Genomic DNA, 23,465 nt, shown 5'->3' with positions numbered 1-23,465 from the left:
TTTTAGAAAATTCTCACTTTAGGAGTTCCTCCCATTGTGAGTTTTGTTTTTACTTTCTCTGTACACTAACACATCAGCAACTGTTGACCATATTATTTTTTGGGGGGGGAGGTCTGGTCATGGGCCTGAACTCTGGGCCTGGGCGCTGTCCCTCAGCTCTTCAGCTCAAGGCTAGCGCTCTACCACTTAAACCACAGTGCCACTTCCGGCTTTTTTTCTTATATGGTGCTGAGGAATCGAACCCAGGACCTCAGGCATACAAGGTAAGCGCTCTACCACTGAGCCACCTTCCCAGCCCTAAAGTAGTATTTTGAGTGTTTTTGGGTGTGGGGGGGTCCGATCGTGGGGCCTGAACTCTGTGCCTGGGCGCTGTCCCTCAGCCCTTCAGCTCAAGGCTAGCACTCTACCACTTGAGCCACAGCACCACTTCCAGCTTTTTTCTTTTTGCTTATGTGGTGATGAGGAATCGAACCCAGGGTCTCATGCATGCAAGGCAAGCGCTCTACCACTGAGCCACCTTCCCAGCCCCCATGTTGACCATATTTTTATCATCTTTCATCTGACTTTTTTTGTGATGGTACTGGGGTTTGAACTCAGAGCCACACTCTCTTGATTTGCTTGGTCCTGGCTGTCATTGTACCACTTGAGCCACACCAACATTTTGGTGATTAATTAGAAATGAAATCTTGATGACTTTTCTGCCTGGATGGTTTAAACCTAAGTCCTCTGTAGAAGTCTCGGCCTAGAATAATTGGCAGGAGGTATTAGAACCTGGTTAATAATTACCATGTAAAATATTTATTCTATTATTAAAGAATTGTACACTAAAGTTTCAATTCAAATTCAACATATCATCTTGATCAGTGTTACCCCTTCCATCATCCTCCCATGTATATCAGTTTTTTCTTCTTTTTTTTTTGGCCGTGGGGCTTGAACTCAGGGCCTGGGCACTGTCCCTCAGCTTTTCAGCTCAAGGCTGGGGCTCTACCCCTTGAGCCACAGCACCACTTCCAGCTTTTTCTGCTTATGTGGTGCTAAGGAATTGAGCTCTGGGGCTCCTGCATGCGAGGCAAACACTCTACCACTGAGCCAACTTCCCAGCCCTGTATATCAGTTTTTCCCATCATTGTTTTTGCATTTTTTATTGTCAAAGTGATGTACAGAGGGGTTATAGTTACACAAATAAGGTAGTAAGTACATTTCTTGTCGAACTTATTACCCGCTCCCTCATTTTTCTTCTCCTTTCCCTCCCTCCTCAAGTTGTACAGATCATTTCCAACATACTGTCTTGTGAGTATCACTGTTGTATTGATTCCCTCCTTGTCCTTTGTGTCACCATTCTGTTGTTCCCATTCCCTTCCCTAATTAAGATAAATTTATATACAGTACCCAGGGTACCAAAATCAAATACAGTGAAAACAGGGGATAAACAATAGGGGGAAGAACATACAAAAGAAACAAGAAATCACAAAGTACATAAAACAACAACTAAGAAAAACCTCTTGTGTCTAGGTCTTGGAGTTCATTTCAATTGGCATCATCTTATATGGTCATATGTATGTAGCTCTTGAGCTATTCTGCTCATCTACTAAAATTATCCTAGATGTATACTAATTATTGCAAACCACCCATTATTTTTAAAAGAAAATATCTTTTTTTTCACATTTGCAGTGCTAGGCATTGAATTCAAGGCGTTGTTCATGGTAGCTACGATTGTATCCCAATGTCTTATAGTTATCAACTGATAGAGAAATTTCTAGTCTTATTCCTACAATCATTGAGGAACTTATAAATACAAAATGAACTGAAAAATACATTTCTTCCAAAGCCAAAATGTACATGCTGAGACTCATCTGATCTCAATGGAAAACCCATGGCACATAATGCAATCAAGAACAGAAATTACATCATTGGAAAAGGAATTGGTCTAGTATTGTTTATCTACGTACATTATGACACTTCATCATTTTGTGACTATTTGGTAAAGGCTTATTTCTATGATTAAACTGTGAATTCTTCTGTTGCAAATATTCTGATTTTTATGTTTTTAGTCAAAGGCTTTTTATATAAACCAGTTTGGACTAGAACTTGAATTCTTCCCATCACTATATCACAAGTGTTGGCATTATGGGGACAGACCACAACACATGGATCAGACATGGAATTATTTGTTTTGTTACCTTTCATATGTGATAAAAGATCGACTGATAGAAACTCCATAAATACTTACTGAAGAATATTTCTTTATTTAAGAAATTATATGTTTAAATAATTACTATTTGAATTGAATGTATGTAGGTTTCATTGAATAAAAAAAAAGATTACCAGTTGCTATGTTTTTTGAGCATATAAAGAAAAAGTAGGAAATCCATTTTGAAAATCTAAGGGTGTTAAGTTTTATTAGAAGTATTAGTATTCTATTTGTCTAAGCAATATATCATGATTAATAAATGGCAGTATTCCCAGTTCTCTAATTCTTGCTGATTAAGGTTCTCTAATAGCTATTAAGGAATAATAGAATACAATTTTAAATAGCCATCATTAAATAGTAATATAATGTACTATTGCACACATTGTTGTTAATGGGAAGTATGTGCGTGATTTTTATTTTATTAATATAATTTGTTATTATTAAGGTGTGTACAAAGGTTTTACCAATTCATAAGTCATATAATAAATACATTTAGTTTTTGGAAAAGGTCACCCTTTACTTTGGTTTCTTCCAGCTGTGAATTATTTTGAAAATAAAAATTGATAATGCCATTGTCTATTGTTTTGGAAAATATTTCTATACATTTATTTTAAATTATATATCTGGGGATGGCGGGGGAGAATGGGAAGGGATGGGAAGGGGAAACAAAGGAGGAGGCTACAATGCTTGATAAGAAATGTACTCATTATCTTGCCCAAGTAATTGTAACCCCTCTGTATAGTATTTTCACAATAAAAAAATTTAAAAAGGAATATAGAGAATAAATCTGTACATCAAGCATGGTGACATATGTCTGTAATCCTAGCACTTGGGAGACAGAACAGGGAAATCATGAGTTAGAATTACTACATAGGGAAACACCATCTTAAAACCTACTAGTAGTGATCCAGAATATTTTGTGAATACTAGAGATGGGACTTGCTACTTGGGTTTGCTTTAACCTCATAGAATTTGTCATCTATACAGTAAACTCGTGATTTTAAATATATTAGTTTCCTAGACATAATTGCAAATGAAAAATAGAAGAGGAATTTGTGTTTTGGAGATCTGTTTGGGGTGGGGAGGACAGAGGTGCATCTGAGAGCAAAATATTTCAATAGCAAGATGTGTCTGACATATATATGTGCTAGGGTGCTGAGTATCCAACCCAGGACTTCCATGCATTCTAGGAAAATATTCTACCTCTGAGATACATAGTCTCTCTCCAGTGCCTGCCTGACTTCAGCATAAACCCATTTACGAGGAAAATGAACTTCTTTTGGCCTATTTGTATAGGCATAGGTATCTAAGTCATATATCTCGTGATAATTCTGTGGTTTATAATGGCTAGTCTATTCTTTCCAGTGAAGAAGTATGTTTTAGAAGGTAAACAAAATAGTTGAACAGTAATTTCTTAATATACTCTCATGGGGGAAGATACAAGGTTATAAAAATGTTTTCTATCTTTAAATGCATCTGTATGTTTGTTGTTCCATGTATAACATTCCTTGGTGTTTTAGCCTATTCTATAGAGTTCTTCTTAATGCCATTCCTTTAGGACTTCACTTTAAGTACTACAAAAACTTGTGTGTTTCTGCCCTAAAGTACATATTTTGTAATTGGATACCAAATTGTTTCGTATTTTGAACCATGGAAAAAGAGCATCACCCAAATGAACATCCAGTAACAGGCATCCAACATTAGCATCCAGTGTGCAGGAATTGAAAGGTTTTATTACATAATACTGGAGAATTGCTCACTACTGTCTGTTCCTGCTGACAGTCCTGATGTTCAGTCTGGTAAAATCCTCAAAGCTACTTGATTTTTTTAGCTCATTGCTTTGTTATTAGATGTTAATTGGTTCCTGGTCTATGGAAGAGGAAGCAATGGGAGAATTAACATGAATAAGTTCAGTCAGAAGAATCAACTGAGAAAGACAAAGATCTGTTTTACTTTTCTTCAGTATGTTGTCAAGGTAAGGATGGTGTAAAATACAATGTTCAGGACGTAAAAATTTACACAAGAATAGCTAAGTATCTGAAGCACTGAGTTTTATTTGTCAAATTCTTCTCGCGTTGATTTCTCTGGAGTTGTTTCTAGAGTTCATTCTTCAGGTTCCCTGAAGCTATGATGGACTCACAAAATCTAGACTATTACCACTATTATAGCATTGTCTCTGCAAACTTTGAAGAATTGAAATTTAATTGAAATTACCCCTATTAAAATTTTAAATGTGTAGATGATATATGTCCAATCAAAATTAATGTGAATGCTCATAATGCCTGAAGTTATATAATAGTACAAACAATCTTCTGTAACATTTTTGTGAAATGTAGGAAATAATTCAAGCCTCCATCTCTTCCTATCCATCATCTGCTTGGCATAATTACATAACCATCATATCTTAAAGCCAGATAAGACCTTAGCATTTGTGTGACCTTAGCAGATTGAACAAACCCTGATTTTTAAGTTATGACTCAACTATTGTCACTTTGTAAACTTTGGGGAAATATTTGCTTGCATGAAAACTCAGCATTTCATTTATACAACGAGGTGTGGCAGACTTTATGCCTTTTTAATTTTAATTTTTACTGCTTCTTATTTTATTATCTGGATATTTCAGATTATTAGCCTACTGAAGGACATGTTCGTTGTTCCAAAGCTTTGCCAATTAAGAGTAAAACTTCTAAAAACATTCATGTACATGTGTAGTATTTATTTATTTATCAGTTTATTTATCAATTTATTTGAAAGTATGAATGTTGGATTTCTATTTCAACTACTAAACTGTTTTCTGAAGTTCTACATATTCTCCATCAGTGAATGGGAGTTCCGGTTGCTTCATATCCTTACCAACATTTGATATTGTCAGTGTTTTAGATTTTAGTAACTTTAATAGATATATAATAGGTTTTTTAAAAAATTGTAGGTACATGATGCTAGGCATCCTTCTCTAATGAGAAGTCTGATAGCTCTTTGTCTCATTGTTTTTAGACTTCTCTATGTATTTTAGAAATATCTTTCAGTTTATGGTTTGCCTTTCCATTTTCTTTTCTTTTTTTTGTTAGTTGTGGGGCTTGAATTCTGGGCCTGGGCATTGTCCCTGAGCTCTTCATCTCAAGGCAAGTGCTCTACCACTTGAACCACCATTTCTTATCAGTGTCTTTTTACAGGAGAAAGGTTTCAATTCCATGAAGCCAAAATTACTATATTTTTCTTTTCATGGCTTATACTTACAGTTTTGCATTTCAAACTTAGGTCTGTGATTCAACGTGTAAATTTGGCTTTTCCTTATTCCTCAATATAGAACAATGCTTGAAAAATTAGTAGTTACCAAGCCAAGGTGCTTAATCTAAGAATAATTTTCCCACGTTTAAAGTATGACTTACAAAGTTAAGTGTCCATGTATGAAAATTTCATTTTTTGAGATCCCCTAAGATGCTAAAACTTGCTTAAGGAGGATTAAATAAAAGAGAATGTTTCAAAAAATTTCTCAAGAACAGAGCTGGCCCTGCAGCAATAAAAGTGTAACCTTCAGACTTATCTTTTTATTTTCCAAAATTATTTCTGATTCTACCAGATTAAAAAATCATTTATGTTACTATATACCATTTATATGACTATGGGTTGTTTTTTTTTAAAGTGTGCATCTATCACTGCAGAGTTTTACATATCCTAATCTATAGTAATAGCTTGTAGAATAAAAGTGTGACATCTCTTGAGAGACTAAGGCAGGCACTAATTCTAAACCATTCTGAGATAAATATTGCTGAGACACTGCCTTGAAGTAGTTCTTGACTAAATCATTCTGTGAGATATTAATTTGCAAACTAGTCATTGTGATCAAATTCCTGCCAAACAGAAAATTGAGTGTATCTAAGCAGATATATGAGCAACAACTTTACATATTACTTCATCCTGTTGCTTTCTTTCTTTCATATATTTTTGATAAATGGAAAGAAAAATAACTTTGTTTGTTGGTCACTTGGGTGCTTATCTGTGAAATGGGGGTTAAATTAATAGTTGTTCATCTCAGTGGGTAAACACAGAAACAAGTTTCTTTAGAATTAAATTTAACTTAATTTACCCTTTGAGCATTTATGTGGTTGTCAAGATAAGCTAACCTTAGACTTTCTGACTTTTGTAATCCATTCTATTTTGAACTATAACTCAGTTTCTTTAGAAATAATTATTATTTCCTCCTCAGAATTTTTTTCTTTTGTATATAGATATTGGTCAAAGAGTATCAGGGACTTCTAATGATGTATAATGATTCAGTGGTCGGTAACATTTCTTTTCTTGTTAGGCTTTGCCTTAGATATATTCAGATTTTTTTAATTTAATTTAATTTTATTTATGAACATACTGTACAGAGGGGTTACAATTACATGGGCAGGATAATGCGTACATTTCTTATCAAGCATTGCAGCCTCCTCCTTTGTTTACCCTTCACATCCCTTCCCAGCCTCCCCCTCCCCCCCAATCCAATCCTTCTCCTTCCCCCCCTGTCCCCCCCTGCCCCCCGCGGCCCCCCCCCCGCACACTGACGTTGTAAAGCTTGTTTTGGGCATGACAACTTGTACTTCTCATTGTCGCAACAGGTGTCCACCTGTATCCTTAAACAACTGGTTTTTCCCCATCTCCCCAAAAATTATACTGACATCAAATATAGTGAAAGCAGGGGTTATACTGTGGGGGAGGGACATACAAAGCAACAAGAGATAATCTTATAAATGCGTTAGAAACACATGCACGAAAGAAAAAAACATTAAAATACATGTATGATATATTCAGATTTAGCGTCAGAAATTCAAAACAAAACCCAAGCCCCTTTTTGCCTTTGGTTACACTTATTTCTTCAAATAAAATGTGCATATATTCTTAGTATATCGTTTGGGCAATTGATTTATAAAATTCTTCTTTGGCAGTTAAAAATGCTGTTAAATTTTTTGATCACATCAATTTTCATTTGTTTTCTACCTTCTTGAGGTGACAAGAGTTGATCATTAACTTCTGCCTTTTACTGGAGAAAACTGCATAAATGCAACAAAATTATAGAAACAAATTAATTAAAAACGCATCTCAAACTCTTCTTTCAAACCTTTTATAATGGAGGAAAGTGGAGCTAACTAGAGAAGTTTGCAACAAATGAAGAACCTTTCAGAGAAAATTAACTCCTTTATTGTCCCATGTGCTACTGTTTTTCCAACATAATGGAAATTTGCCCTATGCACCTCAGGAAGGCTCTAAGATGATTGATGGCAAATGTCCCTAACTCAGCAATTCTGCGCTTTTAAAAGTCAAGCTTTTGAGCACCTGCAGTTCAGGACTTTCTACTCTCACCTCAAAACAGAAGTGAAATTGATACTTTCTACCCTCATCTCAAAACAGAAGTGAAATTGATACACTAAAGCTTTGAAGACCAAATTTCCTGAAGTGGTTCTTCTTCAAAACACAGTGTTCTAATAATATATCCTCTCACCATTAAACCATATTTAAGTGATATAACTTTTGAGCACAAGTGAAACTTCCATGAAGAAAAATATAATCAGAAGTAGAACTCTTAATGGCTGTTACTGGGTCTGCTGAATGAACCCATTCCGTCAGCAAATTCTTAAAGGATATAACATTTGGGAGTGTTATACAAGTTATGTGGTATATATTTTTTTCTTTCTTAGAGGTTTATGGACTGTATAACTGGCTTAAAAAACTCAGGCCATTTATGAAGGAAATTTTAGATACAGAAATTCACCTGACAGATGACTTATAACCCAATGATCAATTTTGAGAAATTAGCTTAATATTTAGCAGTTCTGTCTATGTGGGAGGTATCCAACATTTTTATTTCCTTTTTCTGGAACTCTATGTTTAGAATTTCATGCAAGTAGATGTTGCCAGCATTCTGTAAAACATTCGGGGTAGTCTAAATTGTCACAATAGGGGAAAATTTTTTTGAACCATTTCTAATATTTTTGTGCTGTATTTAATTCCCAAGAGCATTTAGTCATCATTTCCAGCATTTTAGCTGTCTTGGATTAAGTTTGATTATATGCTTTTTGCCACATATTTCATTCTTATTTTTCATACTGCATATGATTTGTAGGGCATTTATTTCTATGCTTAACCTTACATCTATTTTTCTTTAACATGATTAACACTATGGATTCTGACAACATTATTCAACTACACAAAATAACCACACAGCTTCCTATAAAGCCAAATAAACTCCCCCAAATCCTTCCTTTATTTGTTCTCAGATTTAAACAATAGATATTGAGAATATTTCACACTGTTATTCGTCAGAAGTACCCACTGAATTCAGCTACTGAATATTCTTTATTTTCTCCTGTGAAAAATTTACTGGGATAAAATAGTTTGTGGCAGGTAAAATTTCATCTTTAATCAAACAGAAATTATAGAGTTTATTAGATAATTAATCTTCTAAGAATTAACAATGTTTTTTCTCTATGAATTCACTTTTATGGGATAGAGAAAAATTGGTACAATAGTCCATTTATAAGCACCTTTAGTGAATACAAAATAAACATTGTGTTCATTAAAGTGCACATCTGTGGACTTACATAAAAAATGATGTTTTTTATGAAGTCTACTGTTGTACTTAAGTTCATTGGGAAATATGATTAGAAGATTTACATGTACTTTCTGTTGTACAGTGCCTCAGTTTATTAGAAGTTGTAACAGTATATTAGGTTAAAACTCAAATGAATTTTTCTGAATATTTCCAGTGTCTTATCCTTTTTCACAAAAATGGCCTTCATGTTCTTGATATCACTTGCATTGATTGAATTTCAGACCACAAAAATAGGTCTACTTCTGTTCATGACCTGTATGTAATTTAGTATCCAGGCAAAACAATTTACCTTACAAGGGTCATCTTGTAAAAGTGCTTCATTCCTTTATTTAAAAGCATTCTGCTACATTAACAATAGTCAAATCTCACTTTAGGCAGTTAATATTATGCTTCAAGGCATAACATCAAGTTTCTGTCCTTAGACATATTTTAAAATCTACCAGAGAAAATTATAGGATAAAACACAGGAACAAGCTCAAATGGACACATAGAAACCATTTCATGTGAATCTTAGACAGACATCACAGAACCAGGTATATGTTGTTACAGAGTGAAAGGTTGGTTAGATGTCCTTGGAAGGATATATTTGGAGTCATTTATTGAAAGTATAGTAAGAATTGAATGAGCAGGCCAAAGAAAATGGGTAGTCAAGGTCAACATTTTAATATTCACAGGACAGAGGCATGGAAGAGCATGAGGGATTTTGAGAATTATATGATTAGTAAAGTCATCTTGTTTAGAGATTCATTACGTATGATTTTGATGAAGAATAATCAAGAAATAAAAAACAAAAAATGAGTGAATGAATAAATAAACCGAAAGGAGCAATTCCAAACCCCAATACGTCATATCCATGTATTATTTCTACAGCTCTGTTGATGTGGAGCAATTCTGTCAGTCCCTATTTTTAATTCCTTCTAAATAATTGTGTATTTGGCTGAATGTCTCCTTACTGTGAATTTTGTGAATGATGTGCTGAAGTTCTAAAATGAAACATGCATCTCTGTTGAAAGACAACATGTCTTTAGTGGATGTTTGTCATTGTTAGGAGAAAAATAATTTAAGCATGGAAAGTTCAGCAATAACACCTTTATCCTGAGCATTCTTGATGCTGTTTCTGTAAAGCTGTATACTCGTGGATACCAAGGGTCCACTGTAAATATCACTGAAACCAGGGACTTTTAAAGGGTTCAGTTGTAAGAAAGGTCATCCAAGACTATTCTATGATATTTGATTTTATTCTGCATACGAAGAGGACAGTGTGACTATGTAAGAAAGTCGCATCACGAGTGGTGATTCTCTGTAGCTTCCCCACTGTGTCAATACATACACAAGCTGACTGAGAGGGAAACAGAGACAGGGAGAAAGACAAGACTCAACACCTTATTGTGGAATACTATGTCTTTTGGTTGTCATTGTTTTCTGGGTTCATATGGAAATGCCAGAAGCCAAACCACTAATGCTTTTAGTATTCTTTTACTTTCTTTAAAAAATACCATTAAGCCAGTTGCCAGTGGCTCATACCTGTAACCCTAGCTATTCAGGAGGCTGAGATCTGAGGATGAGGGTTCAAAGCCAGGGTTCAAAGGCAGGAAAGTCGACGAGATACTTATCTCCATTAAACCAATAAAAAACTAAATCTGAGCTGTGGCTCAAGTGGCAGAGCACTTGCCTTGAGCTGAAGAGAGCAGGGACAGTGCCCAAGCTCAGAGTTCAAGTCCCACGACCCCCTCCGCAAATTCCATTAACGTAGTGTGGTGTTGCATGCTTATAATCCCAGACTATAATCCTTGTATTCCACAGAATCCATGGAGGCTGTGTCACACAGTGCTATCTTCTCTCTCAAAAATGACCAACAAGCAAAAGCAAATCATTGCCCACGTTGTGACTATTGAACCTATTTACCCATCTCTCACTAGTTCTGTCTGGGAATATTGACCGTTTTATAGAGAAAAAAGGTATTACTGTACTATAATAATAGCTCTTTTTCTTTTCATAATCATGTTGAGAGGGAAGGGAGAGGAAATCTGGGAACATACTTCAAAATATTACTTTTATTCTGGGAATTTATTTGTTCCAATTAATCTTTAAAACTTTATACAACATTTTGTGTTTGTGTGTATGTGTGAGTGCTTGTGTGTTCACAGTCTTCAGGGTTATTGCTTTACAATATAAAGTTGTATTTTTCACATTTTTCATTGTATACCTATTTAGAATATTTCTGTAATTTTATTAAACCATATAGCAGGTCAATTATCATTAACAAAATGGAACTCTAGGATTTTATTTTTCATATATTTAACAAATATTTTTAGTTTTGAATCTCTTTAATATTGCTTTCATTGAGAATTCTGTGTTCCATCATTTTTATTTTATTTTCATTTTAAACTAAAAGCTATCACTAATTTCAGCCTACATACTACACCAATCTAATATCAACTTAAACTAGAATCACATGTAATCAATCAAAACAAATCTTCAGATGCATATTTTGTATTTCAGAGAATTTTCTATAAAAATGTCTGTTAATTTCCCTTTAAAATTAATTTTCACATACTTAGTGTGTATGATCAGATGTTAATATTATATGCTAGATTTCTGTGAGTAAAATGAACCCACTGGGCTGGGAGGTGGTTCAATGGTAGAGTGCTTGCTTTGCATGCATGAGGCCCTGGGTTCAGTTCCTCAGTGCCACATAAGCAGAAAAAGTCGGAAGTGGTGCTGTGGCTCAAGTGGTAGAGTGCTAGCCTTGAGCTGAAGAGCTGAGGGTACAGAGCCCAGGCCCAGAGTTCAGGCCCCACGACTGACAAAAATAAATAAATAAAATAAACTCACCTCAAAACTTTATGCTAGTAAGTTGAAAATCCGGAAGAAATGGATGAATTTCTAGCAAATACTGACATGCCCAAATCAAACCAAGATGATTTAAACCAACTTAACCGACCCATATCAAGCATCGAAATAGAAGCAGCAATTAGAGAGCTCCCACCCATGAAAAGCCCAGGACTGGATGGATTTACAGCTGAATTCTACAAGGCCTTCAAAGCAGAACTCACACCAATAGCCTCCAACTTTTCAATGAAATTGAAAGAGAAAGTTCACTACTGAACTCTTCCTATGAAGCCATCATAACACTCATCCCCAAACCAGGCAGGGATTCATCAAACAAAGAGATAGACCTTTTTCTTAAATGAACATCGATGCAAAACTTCTCAACAAAATTTTGGCCAATTGATTTCAACAACTCATTAAAAAAAATCATACACCGTGATCAAACAGGATTCATTTCAGTGATGCAAAGCTGGTTCAACATACGCAAATGAAGTAATATAATTCATCACATCAACAAGAGCAAGGATAAGAACTGCATGATTATCTCAATAGATGCAGAAAAAGCATTTGACAAGATCCAACACCGCTTTATGATGAAAATGCTGGAAAAAACTAGGAACCCATGAAACATTTCTCAAGATAATAAAGGCTGTATATGACAAAGCTACAGTCAGCATTATACTTAATGGGGAAAAGCTAAACTCATTTACTCTAAATTCAGGAACAAGACAAAGATGTCCACTCTCTCCAATTCTTTTCAATTTAGTACTAGGATGCCTAGCTAGAGAGCAATAAGACAAGATGTACACATAAAAGGGATCCAAATAGGGAAAGATGAAGTAAAACTCTCCCTCTTTGCAGATGACATGATCTTATACTTGAAGACCCCATGGACTCCACTCCCAAGTAACTCGAGTTGATCCAGAACTTTGGCAAAGTAGTAGGGTATAAAATTAATCCACATTTGTTAGGAAATAGAAAGACTTGGAAAAAATTATATTAAGTGAAGTAAGCCAGGCCCAAAGAAACATAGGTCCCATGGTTTCCCTTATTTGCAATAACTCGTATATGTCTGAGACAAGCAGAAACTATCAGATAAGTTGATGTTAGGAGAAATGAACTCCAAGATAAGGACTCAAATGTTTTTCTTTCTTGCTATTGTTTCTAACATATTTATAAAATATTTCTTTGTTGCTTTGTATGTCCCTCGCCTACGGTATAACCCCTGTTTTCACTGTATTTGATGTTGTTATAATTTATGGAGGGGAAGGGAAAAAACAAAGTGTTTAGATAAGGATAAAGGTGGACCCATTGCAACAATGAGATGTACAACATGTTATGTCGAAAAACGAACTTTACAACTTTGGTGGGGGCTGGGGAGGGGAGATGGGAAGGGATGGGAATGGGAAACAAAGGAGGAGGCAACAATGCTTGATAAGAAATGTACTCATTATCTTGCTCATGTACTTTGCTCATGTACCTTGCTCATACCTCTGTATGGTATTTTCACAATTAAAAAAATGAAAAAAATAAAAAATAACCAACAAAAATCAAATCAATGGCTTTTCTACATGCCAATAATGAGAAGAGTGTGGATGAAATCAGGAAAGCAATAGCCCCAGGAAAGCAATAGCCCAGGAAAGTAATAGCCCCACAAAAATATAAAATACCTAGGAGTTACCTTAACTAAAGGACCTCTATAATGGAAACTTTAAAAACCTGAAAAAGGAAATTAAAGCAGAACTAAGGAAATGGAAAAACCTCCCATGTTCCTGGATTGTGAGGATTAACATAATGAAAATGGCAATATTTCCAAAGGCTATCTACAAATTCAATATGATACCTATCAATATCCTAACCTCATTCTTCAATGAAATAGAAGAAGCAACCCAAATGGAACAATAACACATCCTGAATAGCAAAAACAATCCTTAGTAGAAAGCACTGGAGGAATATCAATTCCAAATTTCAAACTTTACTACAAAGCCATAGTAATCAAAACATCTTGGTACTGGCACAAGGACAGACCTGAGGACCAATGGAATTGGACTAAAGATGCAGAAATGAACCCACAGAACTATAACCACCTAATCTTTGAAAGGGAGCTAAAAAAATAGAATGGACAGAAGGCAGCCTTTTCAGTAAATGGTGCTGACAAAATTGGTTAAACACCTGTAGAAAACTAAAATTATATATCACTATGCACCAGAATCAACTCCAAATTGATCAAAGATCTCGAAGTCAAAGCCAACACCCTGAAAACAATACAGGAAAGAATAGGAGAAACTTCAGGGCTACAGGAAACAATAGGAGAAATTCTAGGGATCCTTGGCACAGGTCAAAATTTTCTTTTTTCTTTTTGTCGGTTATGGGACTAGAACTCTGGGCCTGGGCACTATTCCTCAGCTTTTCAGCTCAAGGCTACTGCTCTATCACTTGAACCATAGCACCACTTCCGGTTTTCTGAGTGGTTTATTGGAGGTAAGAGTCTCACGGAGTTTCCTGCCCAGGCTGGCTTTGAACAGCAATTCTCAGATCTCAGCCTCCTGACTAGCTAGATTTGAGCCACCACTCCCAGTCTAATAAGGAACCAGAAACACAAGAAATCAAAGAAAAGTTGGACCAATGGGATTACAGGAAACTGTATAGCTTCTTCATAGCATAGGACATAGCTAACAAGATCAATAGAAAGGCCATGGATTGGGAGATCTTCACTAGCTACACAATGGACAAGGGTCTCATATAAAATATACTTAGAACTCAAAAAATTAAATCCCCAACAACAAATCCTCAAAGAAACAACTGCCCAATACATAAGTGGGCTAAAGACTTAAAGAGAAACTTCTCTGAAGAGGAAAGAAGGATGGCCAATAGACACTTGAAGAAATGCTCAACCTCTCTAGCCATAAAAGAAATGCAAATCACAACAACATTGAGATACCACCTCACCCCAGTTAGAATGGCAAAAAATCAAGAACTCTAATAACAACAGATGCTGGAGGGGATGTGGACAGAAGGGAACCTTACTTCATTGTTAGTGGGAGTGTAAACTTGTTCAACCACTCTGGAAAGTAGTATGGAGGTTCCTCAAAAGACTCCACATAGAGCTCCCCTATGACCCAGCAATCCCACTTTTGGGCATTTACCAGAATGATTACAAACAAGACCATACTAAAGCTACCAGCACAACTATGTTTATTGCAGTATTATTTACCATAGCTAAGATATGGAACCAACCCAGATGCCCTTCAGTAGATGAATGGATCAAGAAAATGTGGCATATATACACAATGGAATTCTATGCCTCCATCAGAAAGAATGACATTGCCCCATTTGTTAGGAAATGGAAAGACTTGGAAAAAATTATGTTGTGAAGTAAAGCAGGCCCAAAGAAAATAGGTGGTGATTTCCCTTATCTACAATGACTAGTATATGTCTAGGACAAGCAGAAAAGATCAAAAGCTATGTACATATGACCATATAAGATGATGCTAAGTGAAAGGAACCCCAAGAAAGGGACACAAGATGTTTTATCTCTTGCTGTTGTTGTTCATGTACTATGTGATTTTTCTGTTTCTTTTGTGTGCTCCTCCCCCATGATATAACCCCTCTTTTCACTGCATTTGATTCTGGTGCCCTGAATCTTGTATATACATTCTTCTAATTTGAGGAGGTGAAGGAAATAACAAAATGCTGAAATAGATACAGGTTGACCCATTGTAACAATGAAATATACAAAACACTATGTTGAAAATGAACTTTATGCCTTGGGTGGGGGAGGAGTTGAAGAGATGTGGGGGAAAAACAAAGGAGGCGGTAACAGTGCTTGATAGGAAATGTACCAATTACCTTACTCATGTAACTGTAACCCCTCTGTAGAGAATCTTTACAATAAAACTATATATTAAAAAAATAAACACCCCAAATCAATGTGATCCATTTACTTACAGAAAGCCACATCCTGGAAGATGTCAACAAGTGCATCATAGCCCTGAGAGACCAGGATGCTGATAATTTAGACCGGGCTGCAGGTGCTATCAAAGGTCGAGCAGCGAGAGTCGCTCACATTGTCACTGGTGAAATGGACAGTTATGAACCAGGGGCCTACACTGAAGGTGTAATGAGAAATGTCAACTTCCTTACAAGTACTGGTGAGTCTCTCTTCCCACTGACAACCACACAGATTCTGATGCTTAAATCTGCATTGCTACCAGATCTTCACACATAGAAAGAAAAAAAAAACACAAAAAAACAAGCTCAGTATGTGGTACATGTTTTGACATATAGAATGTTGCTATTCAATCTTTTCCATACTACTATCCTACATTTAAAATAATATCCTACATTTGAAATTTAGCCTAGTGAAGAAAGTATGTTTAAGGAAAGGTGGTCTATCATAAGTACACATGATATAAGTGACTCATAAGCCTTAGTCATTTATGGGTTTTATTGCTAGAAATATTTAGAGATGCAGTTGGGACAGGTTGGTACTAGGGAAATAATAGTTTCCAGGTTGTGCACTAGCTATCTTTTTGGTATCCTAGTTTTTTTTATTGCATAACTTAAATATGATGACTCCTTAGTATGTGTCCCAAGAAATGCTGTCTACCAAAATTGTTTGCAAAATGACATTTTTGTCCTTGTCCATTATCTTCTTTGATTGCTTAGGAAATAATGTAAGGATTTCGCTGTGGTTGTTGTACCCAAGTTCCTATTTTCTAAAATCAGCCAGTATGTGCTTTGAATCACTCAGAAAAATATGGCATTCTTTCTAGCAGTATTATTAACATTTCTTCAAGAAACTTATAGAAGTGTCAGGATTCATATGGATTCATAAATAATGAGGAGAGTCAACTATTTTTATATGCCATTATTCCAGATCTCTCTTCCTGTGAAAACCCTTTGTGAATTTGTGAAATCCACAAGTAAAGCTTTTATTGCTTCTTTTGTGTATCCATGATTCCTAAAGTATTTGAAATTCTATACCTAAATCACTCACCCTACAGAGTCATTCTTTCTGTTATGCATAAGGCATATTAAATTTGGAAGACTATATATTGTTTAGTGAAAAGGGCAGAAGGCACATGGATGAATGTTTTGCTTTTATTTTTTTAAAGCTGTTCTGGAGATGAATTAATTAAAAGAAACATCCTAACAGTTAGATAGCCCTCACTAGAAACTATTTCTGAAGAGCCATTGCACAAGGCAAAATTAGCAAGGATAGCAGAGGATGGATCTTTAGGTTTTGTTTTCTCTAGTACAATGATACAGAAAATAATAAATAAAACTTGGGGCAGGATTTTCTCATTATGCATTTAAAGACATTCTAAAATTAACTAAACAGTATAATTTTGCTAAGGAATGACAAAGGATAGATATCTACAACTCTTGGTATGTCACTGATGTTTGTGTACCCAGGCCTCCAAATTACAGCTGTCACAAATTGGACTATAGTTGCAAATCTCCCAGTTGTATAGCTGTGGAACACCCGTACTTTCCTGAGAAGGTAGTTGGGTTATGATTGCTCACTTTCTCTTCCTGTGCTAGATTGCAGTGATCCTTTCTTGTTGGTCAAAATCAAATACAGAGTTTTCTGTATCTGGTTAGCTTCCACCTTTAAAAAGGGAACTTTGCAATGGAAGAAGGGAAATGAATCGGTAAAGTGAACTTCATCGTGTCTTAGTAATCATATTAGCAATGTCTTATAGGGATATTCTTTATACTCATGATACCTGTTTGAGATTCTGATACCAAGTTTACAGATTTTGGTTTGTTTGTTTGTTATTTCTGCTGCAACTGGAGCTTGAACTCAGAGTCTGGCACAGTTGCTTACTTTATAGCTCAAGGCTGGTGCTCTACCATTTGAGACACAGCTCAAATTGTGGCGTTTTTTTGGATAGTTAATTAGAGATAAGAGTTGCAAAGGCTTTCTTCCTGGGCTGATTTTGGATTATAATTTTCAAATCTCAGCCTGGTAAGTAGCTGGGATTACAGGGATGAGACACCAGTGCTTGGCAAGTTGATATTTTTATACTCCATTGGAAAGAGTATTTATTGGCTGCAAGGTTGGAAAGTAGTAGAAATTAAATTCTAAAGTGTTCTATGTGGAGTCTTTTGAGGAACATCAATTTTAAAAAATCCCCAGCAATCCCACTTTTGGGCATTTACCCAAATGAACACAAACAAGGCCATACTAAAGCTACCAGCACAACTATGTTTATTGCAGTATTATTTACCATAGCTAAGATATGGAACCAATCCAGATGCCCTTCAGTAGATGAATGGATCAAGAAAATGTGGTGTATATACACAAAGGAATTCTATGCCTCCATCAGAAAGAATAACATTGTTCCATTTATTAGGAAATGGAAAGACTTGGAAAAAATTTTATTAAGTGAAGTAAGCCAGGCCCAAAGAAACATAGGTCCCATGGTTTCCCTTATTTGCAATAACTCGTATATGTCTGAGACAAGCAGAAATGGTCAGATAAGTTGATGTTAGGAGAAATGAACCCCAAGTTAAGGACTCAAATGTTTTTTCTTTCTTGCTATTGTGTCTAACATATTTATAAGATGATTTCTTTGTTGCTTTTTATGTCCCTCCCCCATGGTATAACCACTGTTTTCACTGTTTTTGATGTTGGTATAGTTTGTGGAGGGGAAGGGAAAAACAAATTGTTTAAATAGGGATACGTGTGGACCCATTGTACCAATGAGATGTACAAGATGTTATGTCAAAATGAACTTTACAACTTTGGCGTGGGGGGAGTGCAGTGGTTAGGGGTGGGAGATGGAAAGGGATGGGAAGGGGAAACAAAGGAGGAGGCTACAATGCTTGATAAGAAATGTACTCATTACCTTGCCCATGTAATTGTAACCCCTCTGAATAAAAATAAATAAATAAATAACAAAAATAAATAAATAAAGTGCTAAGAATAGGGTATATATATTCATCATAATCAATCTGAATCCAGAAAACAAAAATAATTAGAATCATTATTCATTGATTATAAACTGGTTAATATCTGTATGGTTTAAATTGATCTTACCTGATAATTAAATGATACGGCTATATTATCACAATCAGATAAAAAAACCAAAATTTTCTAATTATTTGTATATTTCATTAGTTATAATTCTCCAGGTAGATTATATCCTACATGCCAAATAGTATCGATATTGAGGATTTTTGAGTAATTCACTGTGTAAGCAGCTATTAATTTAACAGTATATTTTATAACTTCCTAATTTTGTCATTTTTAGTTTTCTGGATAACATTTGGATCCTTGAAGAAAACTTCTGATTTTTAATATATCAAATTCAAACTTTTCTCCAAACAGCTTTCCTCAAAAACATGCCTCTCTAAAGGGAATTCTGCCTCCTCCTTGTGCATTAAATGAGATGAGAAACCTAATTAGATCAGTTTGATCTTAACTGAAGATGAAAAATGTAAGCACTCCCTCTCCCATAGAGATATTGTCTATGAAACATCCTTCTGCCATCATGTCCCCACCATTAACTGAAAAGAGAGCTTCACCTTTTATTCATTCCTGCTTTCTATCTCAAGCTTCTTATTTAGAAGTAATTATAAAATTGCATAATTGGAGATGTCATGTTTTGTGTTATAAAGCCTTGATAGTTCACATTTGAGTAAGGAATGGTTATTTATTCAGCCTATTTTCCCCTTTGTTTCTCTTTTTTGTAGTGTTCTCACGTCTTAGCTCATCTTCCTGAAAATAACTTAATGGGAGCTATTGTGAATTGTTATTATACTCAAGACTTCCTCATCTTTGTAAAATTTGTGTCAAACTATTGTCGTCAATGGTAAAACTTAAGCCATATTGAACAAAATTACCAAGAGGGTTTTTGCAACGTGGCCCCTTGGATTGTAATCAGACTTTGTGGCTCATTTGCTCACTTTCATAGGACTTGATGATCTTCTAGGTGTTTTCTTGGTGTAGGAAGTAAAGTTGTACTGTTGCATTGAGGGACTCTCATCTGCTAGCGGCTGATTTTCAGCGGGATCTAGTCAACATCTGGAATGTTGCAGTTCACTCAGAGGCAAAAATGCTATAACTAGGCTCTATATGAAATTCTTTATTCCACCCCTTATCAATGAGCTCCTTCACTTGTCAACAACTCCCCAGGGAGAAAGGAAATATGTTGATTTTTGTTGTTGTTGTTAAATAAGTAACCTAGATTACAGTATGAAGGTTTACAAGTTATACTTTGAATTTCAACTTCAGTTGCTTCCTACAAGGCCGGAGACAACCGAAACCAGAACTATACTGACACAGTGTATTTTTTTGGTGTGATTTATGGGCTCTTATCAAATTCAAGAATTAGTAAGCCCCAAAGCATCTGTGGCAAACCTCCAAACCCCTCCTGATATTACTGCTAGCTACTCATTAACCGAACCAAAACGGATCCATGTATGAACCTGACCAAGATACCCTGATGGTGTCCACTCATGATAACAAGCATTTATGGGAAATAAAAGCTCATTTATCAAATTCCCAAAGAGGCCCAAACCATAAAAAGGCATACTCAGAATTCTCTCCATCTTATAATAGTGGAGAATTATATAATTCCAGTTTTCTTTCCTCACACAAAAATGGTAGAGTTAAGGATATTTGAGCCTAATTTTGAAATTGTGTTTTGTTTCTTCAGAAAAGTTTAAATAGCAGATAAACTTGATTAAAATGATGATTAAATTAATAGGTTTAATATCATTGAGAAGCTTAATTAAAATATGCTACTTTCCTTCCGTAGTATCTCTGTCCTACAGATTTATAGATTAAAAAAACAGAAAGGCTTTTTTTTTGTTCTACCAATATTTGCCCTCTCTAGCCAAGCAGTGTTTGAAAATTAGTATTCTATATACTTGGCATGAATCAGATCAATTTTCTGTACTCAGGAGTAAAATTTTCACTGTGAAATCGGTGGAGGTTTAGTGATATCCTCCCTTTTGTTGAGCCTTAGCCCACAATCTTCACCATGCCAAAGACTCCTCTTCTGATTGTATAGCCAGTTGGCTTCACTCAATTTATCTTGCTAAATTTTGCATAAAATTTTATTTCCTGCATTTTGTTCCTGACATAAGACAAAATATAATCTCTTCGGTTAGCTAAGTGGAGGCTTATAATCATACAGGGATGGGAAGGTAGATACTGTCTCTTGATCTTTTCTAGGTTCCCTATCATGTTGATTCCTACATCACATTTTCAAGAAACTGCTTATATCCTCGTCTTCTAAAACCTGTTCTCTGCTATCTACAACAGTAGTGATTTTATTTTCTTCCCATGGATTGTGGCTTTAAGGCACATGACTCTCAGTAACCATCTTTCATATACAGTACAACTATGCTGTGGATAAAATCTTCAGATACACTTACATGGAAATGATATTCCGATTGTTCATCTTTCTGAGAGCTTATCCTGTGACTAGTGTTAAGATAAAGCACTGTTATTTATATATTTGTGAAAGTATGTATTTGTTTGTTTTATGTAGCCCATGCTGGCCTCAAACTAACAATTTTGCTTCCACATCCAAAGGCTGGGATTACAGGCATGTGCTACATGTATCACTTTATCCAGCTTGACCGCATGTCTTTGCTCATTTGCATCCTGGATTTGTGATACATTTTCATCTCTTCTGCCCTCTCAATATATAATCATTCTTTAACACTGCTTAACGTTCTTCAAATGCCATCCCCTTGGAAAAGGCGTTTCCTATTCCTTTCCAGTTGGAATTAACTTCTCCATTATCCTCTGAGGTTGAGCTGATAGTCTAGTTAATGTTTATTTCCTTTTACTATTTATCACCATCAGCCATTTGTAGTCAAGTTTCTCCCATTAGGTTGCAATGTCCTTGAAGGCAAGCACCTTACTTTATTTGCTGTTATCTTTCTTTGGTAAGACTTACACATTGTTGAAATAGGGTGATCACTGATCACCAAGGTCCTTCTCTAAAGTTAAATTTTATTCAAGATTATATAATGAAATGGTTTCATACTGTTGCAGAGTAAATTATCTGATATCAGAAAAAAAAAATAGTGGGAAACAGTGGACTGTGTCAATGGCTGGGGCAGAGGAAAGGATCACTTAAGCAAGTGATTCCTTACCATCCAGAGCTAAGTATCAGACACTTCCAGAAGACTTGGGGTCATGTTACTAGAAGGTTCTTCACAAGCCTTTGGACATGAGGTCATGACTTTGTGAATTCAATGACTTAGAATCACCATCTTTGAACTGTATCTCTTGAAAAGATCCCACTGAACCTAATTTCAATAGTGATTCCAGCAATCTTTGTTAAGGAAGCAGCAACCCCAAGGCTTTCAAATTCAGAAACTATTGTTGGCAAACTTTTGCACTCGTGAAACTGTCTGAAACAGGCCCCCAAATCATGAACTTTGGTCTTTCCGGATTCAGCCTGGATCTGACACGCGTGAACATCGGAAAGCATTAACAAGAGGCTCATCTTGCAAATCACCTCGCTAATCGGCATTACCGAAATCCTCATAGTGATTACACAAATGGAAGTTAAATGATAAGCCAGCCCTAAGAGAAGGGAGTAAGATCTTGGGAAGGAATAGAGCCTTGGAATTGTTCTGGTCCTCACGGAATGTGGGCCTTTGGGGCAACACTGTGAGTTGAACAAAATATAGCTAAATGACGTTCTAAGTGGAAGAATCGTTTCTACCCAAGAAAAACTGGATATCTATGACCCAAATCTAATTAGGAAAATGACAGTACGTTTTATCTTCCATGTTAAATAAATGGAAATTTATCAAAGCAAAGCAAAAGTACTATAAATATTGAAACCCTTATATGTACAGTATGATGCAAAATATCTAATCGTTTGAGTATAATACAGGGACTAATATAAAATATCATTGTGGGTGATAAAATGATTAAAAGATTATATACATTTTGATAACATGTATTGAAGTTTAATCTGTGCAGAGAAGAGAAAATATAAAAGGCTTAAGAATGGATTTATGAGAACCATAAGAGAAGGAAACATTACCATATTTGGAAAATATTAAGAAAGATGTAAATTTGAGATTGACATCAAGTGAAGATAGATTAAAGATGAGGGGGATGAATTATTCTGGGCTAAAATGAAAGGACAGCTGAAAGGAGAACTGGAAAGTGGGACCTGAGGTGCGATTCTGCACCAGTGTGAAGAGGTTGCCGATGTCTACTGTCTTTAACTCTGGAACTTTGTGACCTGCCTCAGCTCCAGACAAACAACACACTATCTGGATGGAGTCCTAAGTCAAATCTTTGGTTCTTGTCTTCACATACTTCTCTGAGAAGATGAATCCATTTACAGGGTAGCAACCTTGTATGTGGAGAAAGCAGCAGGAGGAAGGATCATTACTGTTGTAAGGGGACCAAGCATGCATTATTTATTTTGATTTGGAGTTGCAAACTACAGAGAATAAGGAAGGCCGAAGACAAATGACAGAGATCACTCATATTAGACTCTTAAGCACAGCTGTTCAAAGTTCTAATCCAGCCACTCTATATTTTTAATGTCACTCATAGCATCATACTATTGTGACATTTGACCTTATTGATGGTATTATTCATTTGCCACTATATCTTAGATACTTCTGTCACTGCCCTAAGTACTCCAATATACCTGCTTTTTGTCGTAATCACTTTGAATTCTCCTCCCTGGGCTGAAGCTAATTTTTTTTTTTTTGGTCAGTCGTGGGGCTTGAACTCTGGGCCTGGGCAATGTCCCTGCACTCTTCAGCTCAAAGAGAGTGCTCTACCACTTGAACCACAGCGCCACTTCTGGATTTCTAGTGGTTTGTTGGAGATAAGAGTATCACAGACTT

The 23,465-nt window shown here is 35.7% G+C and overlaps 1 protein-coding gene across 2 annotated transcripts in view; it reads left to right on the top strand.

Annotated features, from left to right (window-relative positions):
• Ctnna3 (catenin (cadherin-associated protein), alpha 3) overlaps positions 1–23,465 on the top strand; it is a 1,343,755-nt gene that overhangs the window by 983,854 nt on the left and 336,436 nt on the right. For both annotated transcript variants that reach the window (XM_013017086.1, XM_013017085.1), the window contains exon 12: positions 15,566–15,766. In XM_013017086.1, the coding sequence (XP_012872540.1) occupies positions 15,566–15,766 (201 nt within the window). The remainder of the gene's footprint in view (positions 1–15,565; positions 15,767–23,465) is intronic.

The sequence above is a fragment of the Dipodomys ordii genome, unplaced genomic scaffold (genome assembly GCF_000151885.1).
Source record: "Dipodomys ordii isolate 6190 unplaced genomic scaffold, Dord_2.0 Scaffold34, whole genome shotgun sequence".
Lineage (NCBI taxonomy): Eukaryota > Metazoa > Chordata > Mammalia > Rodentia > Heteromyidae > Dipodomys > Dipodomys ordii.
This window is presented reverse-complemented; position numbering and strand designations above follow the sequence as displayed.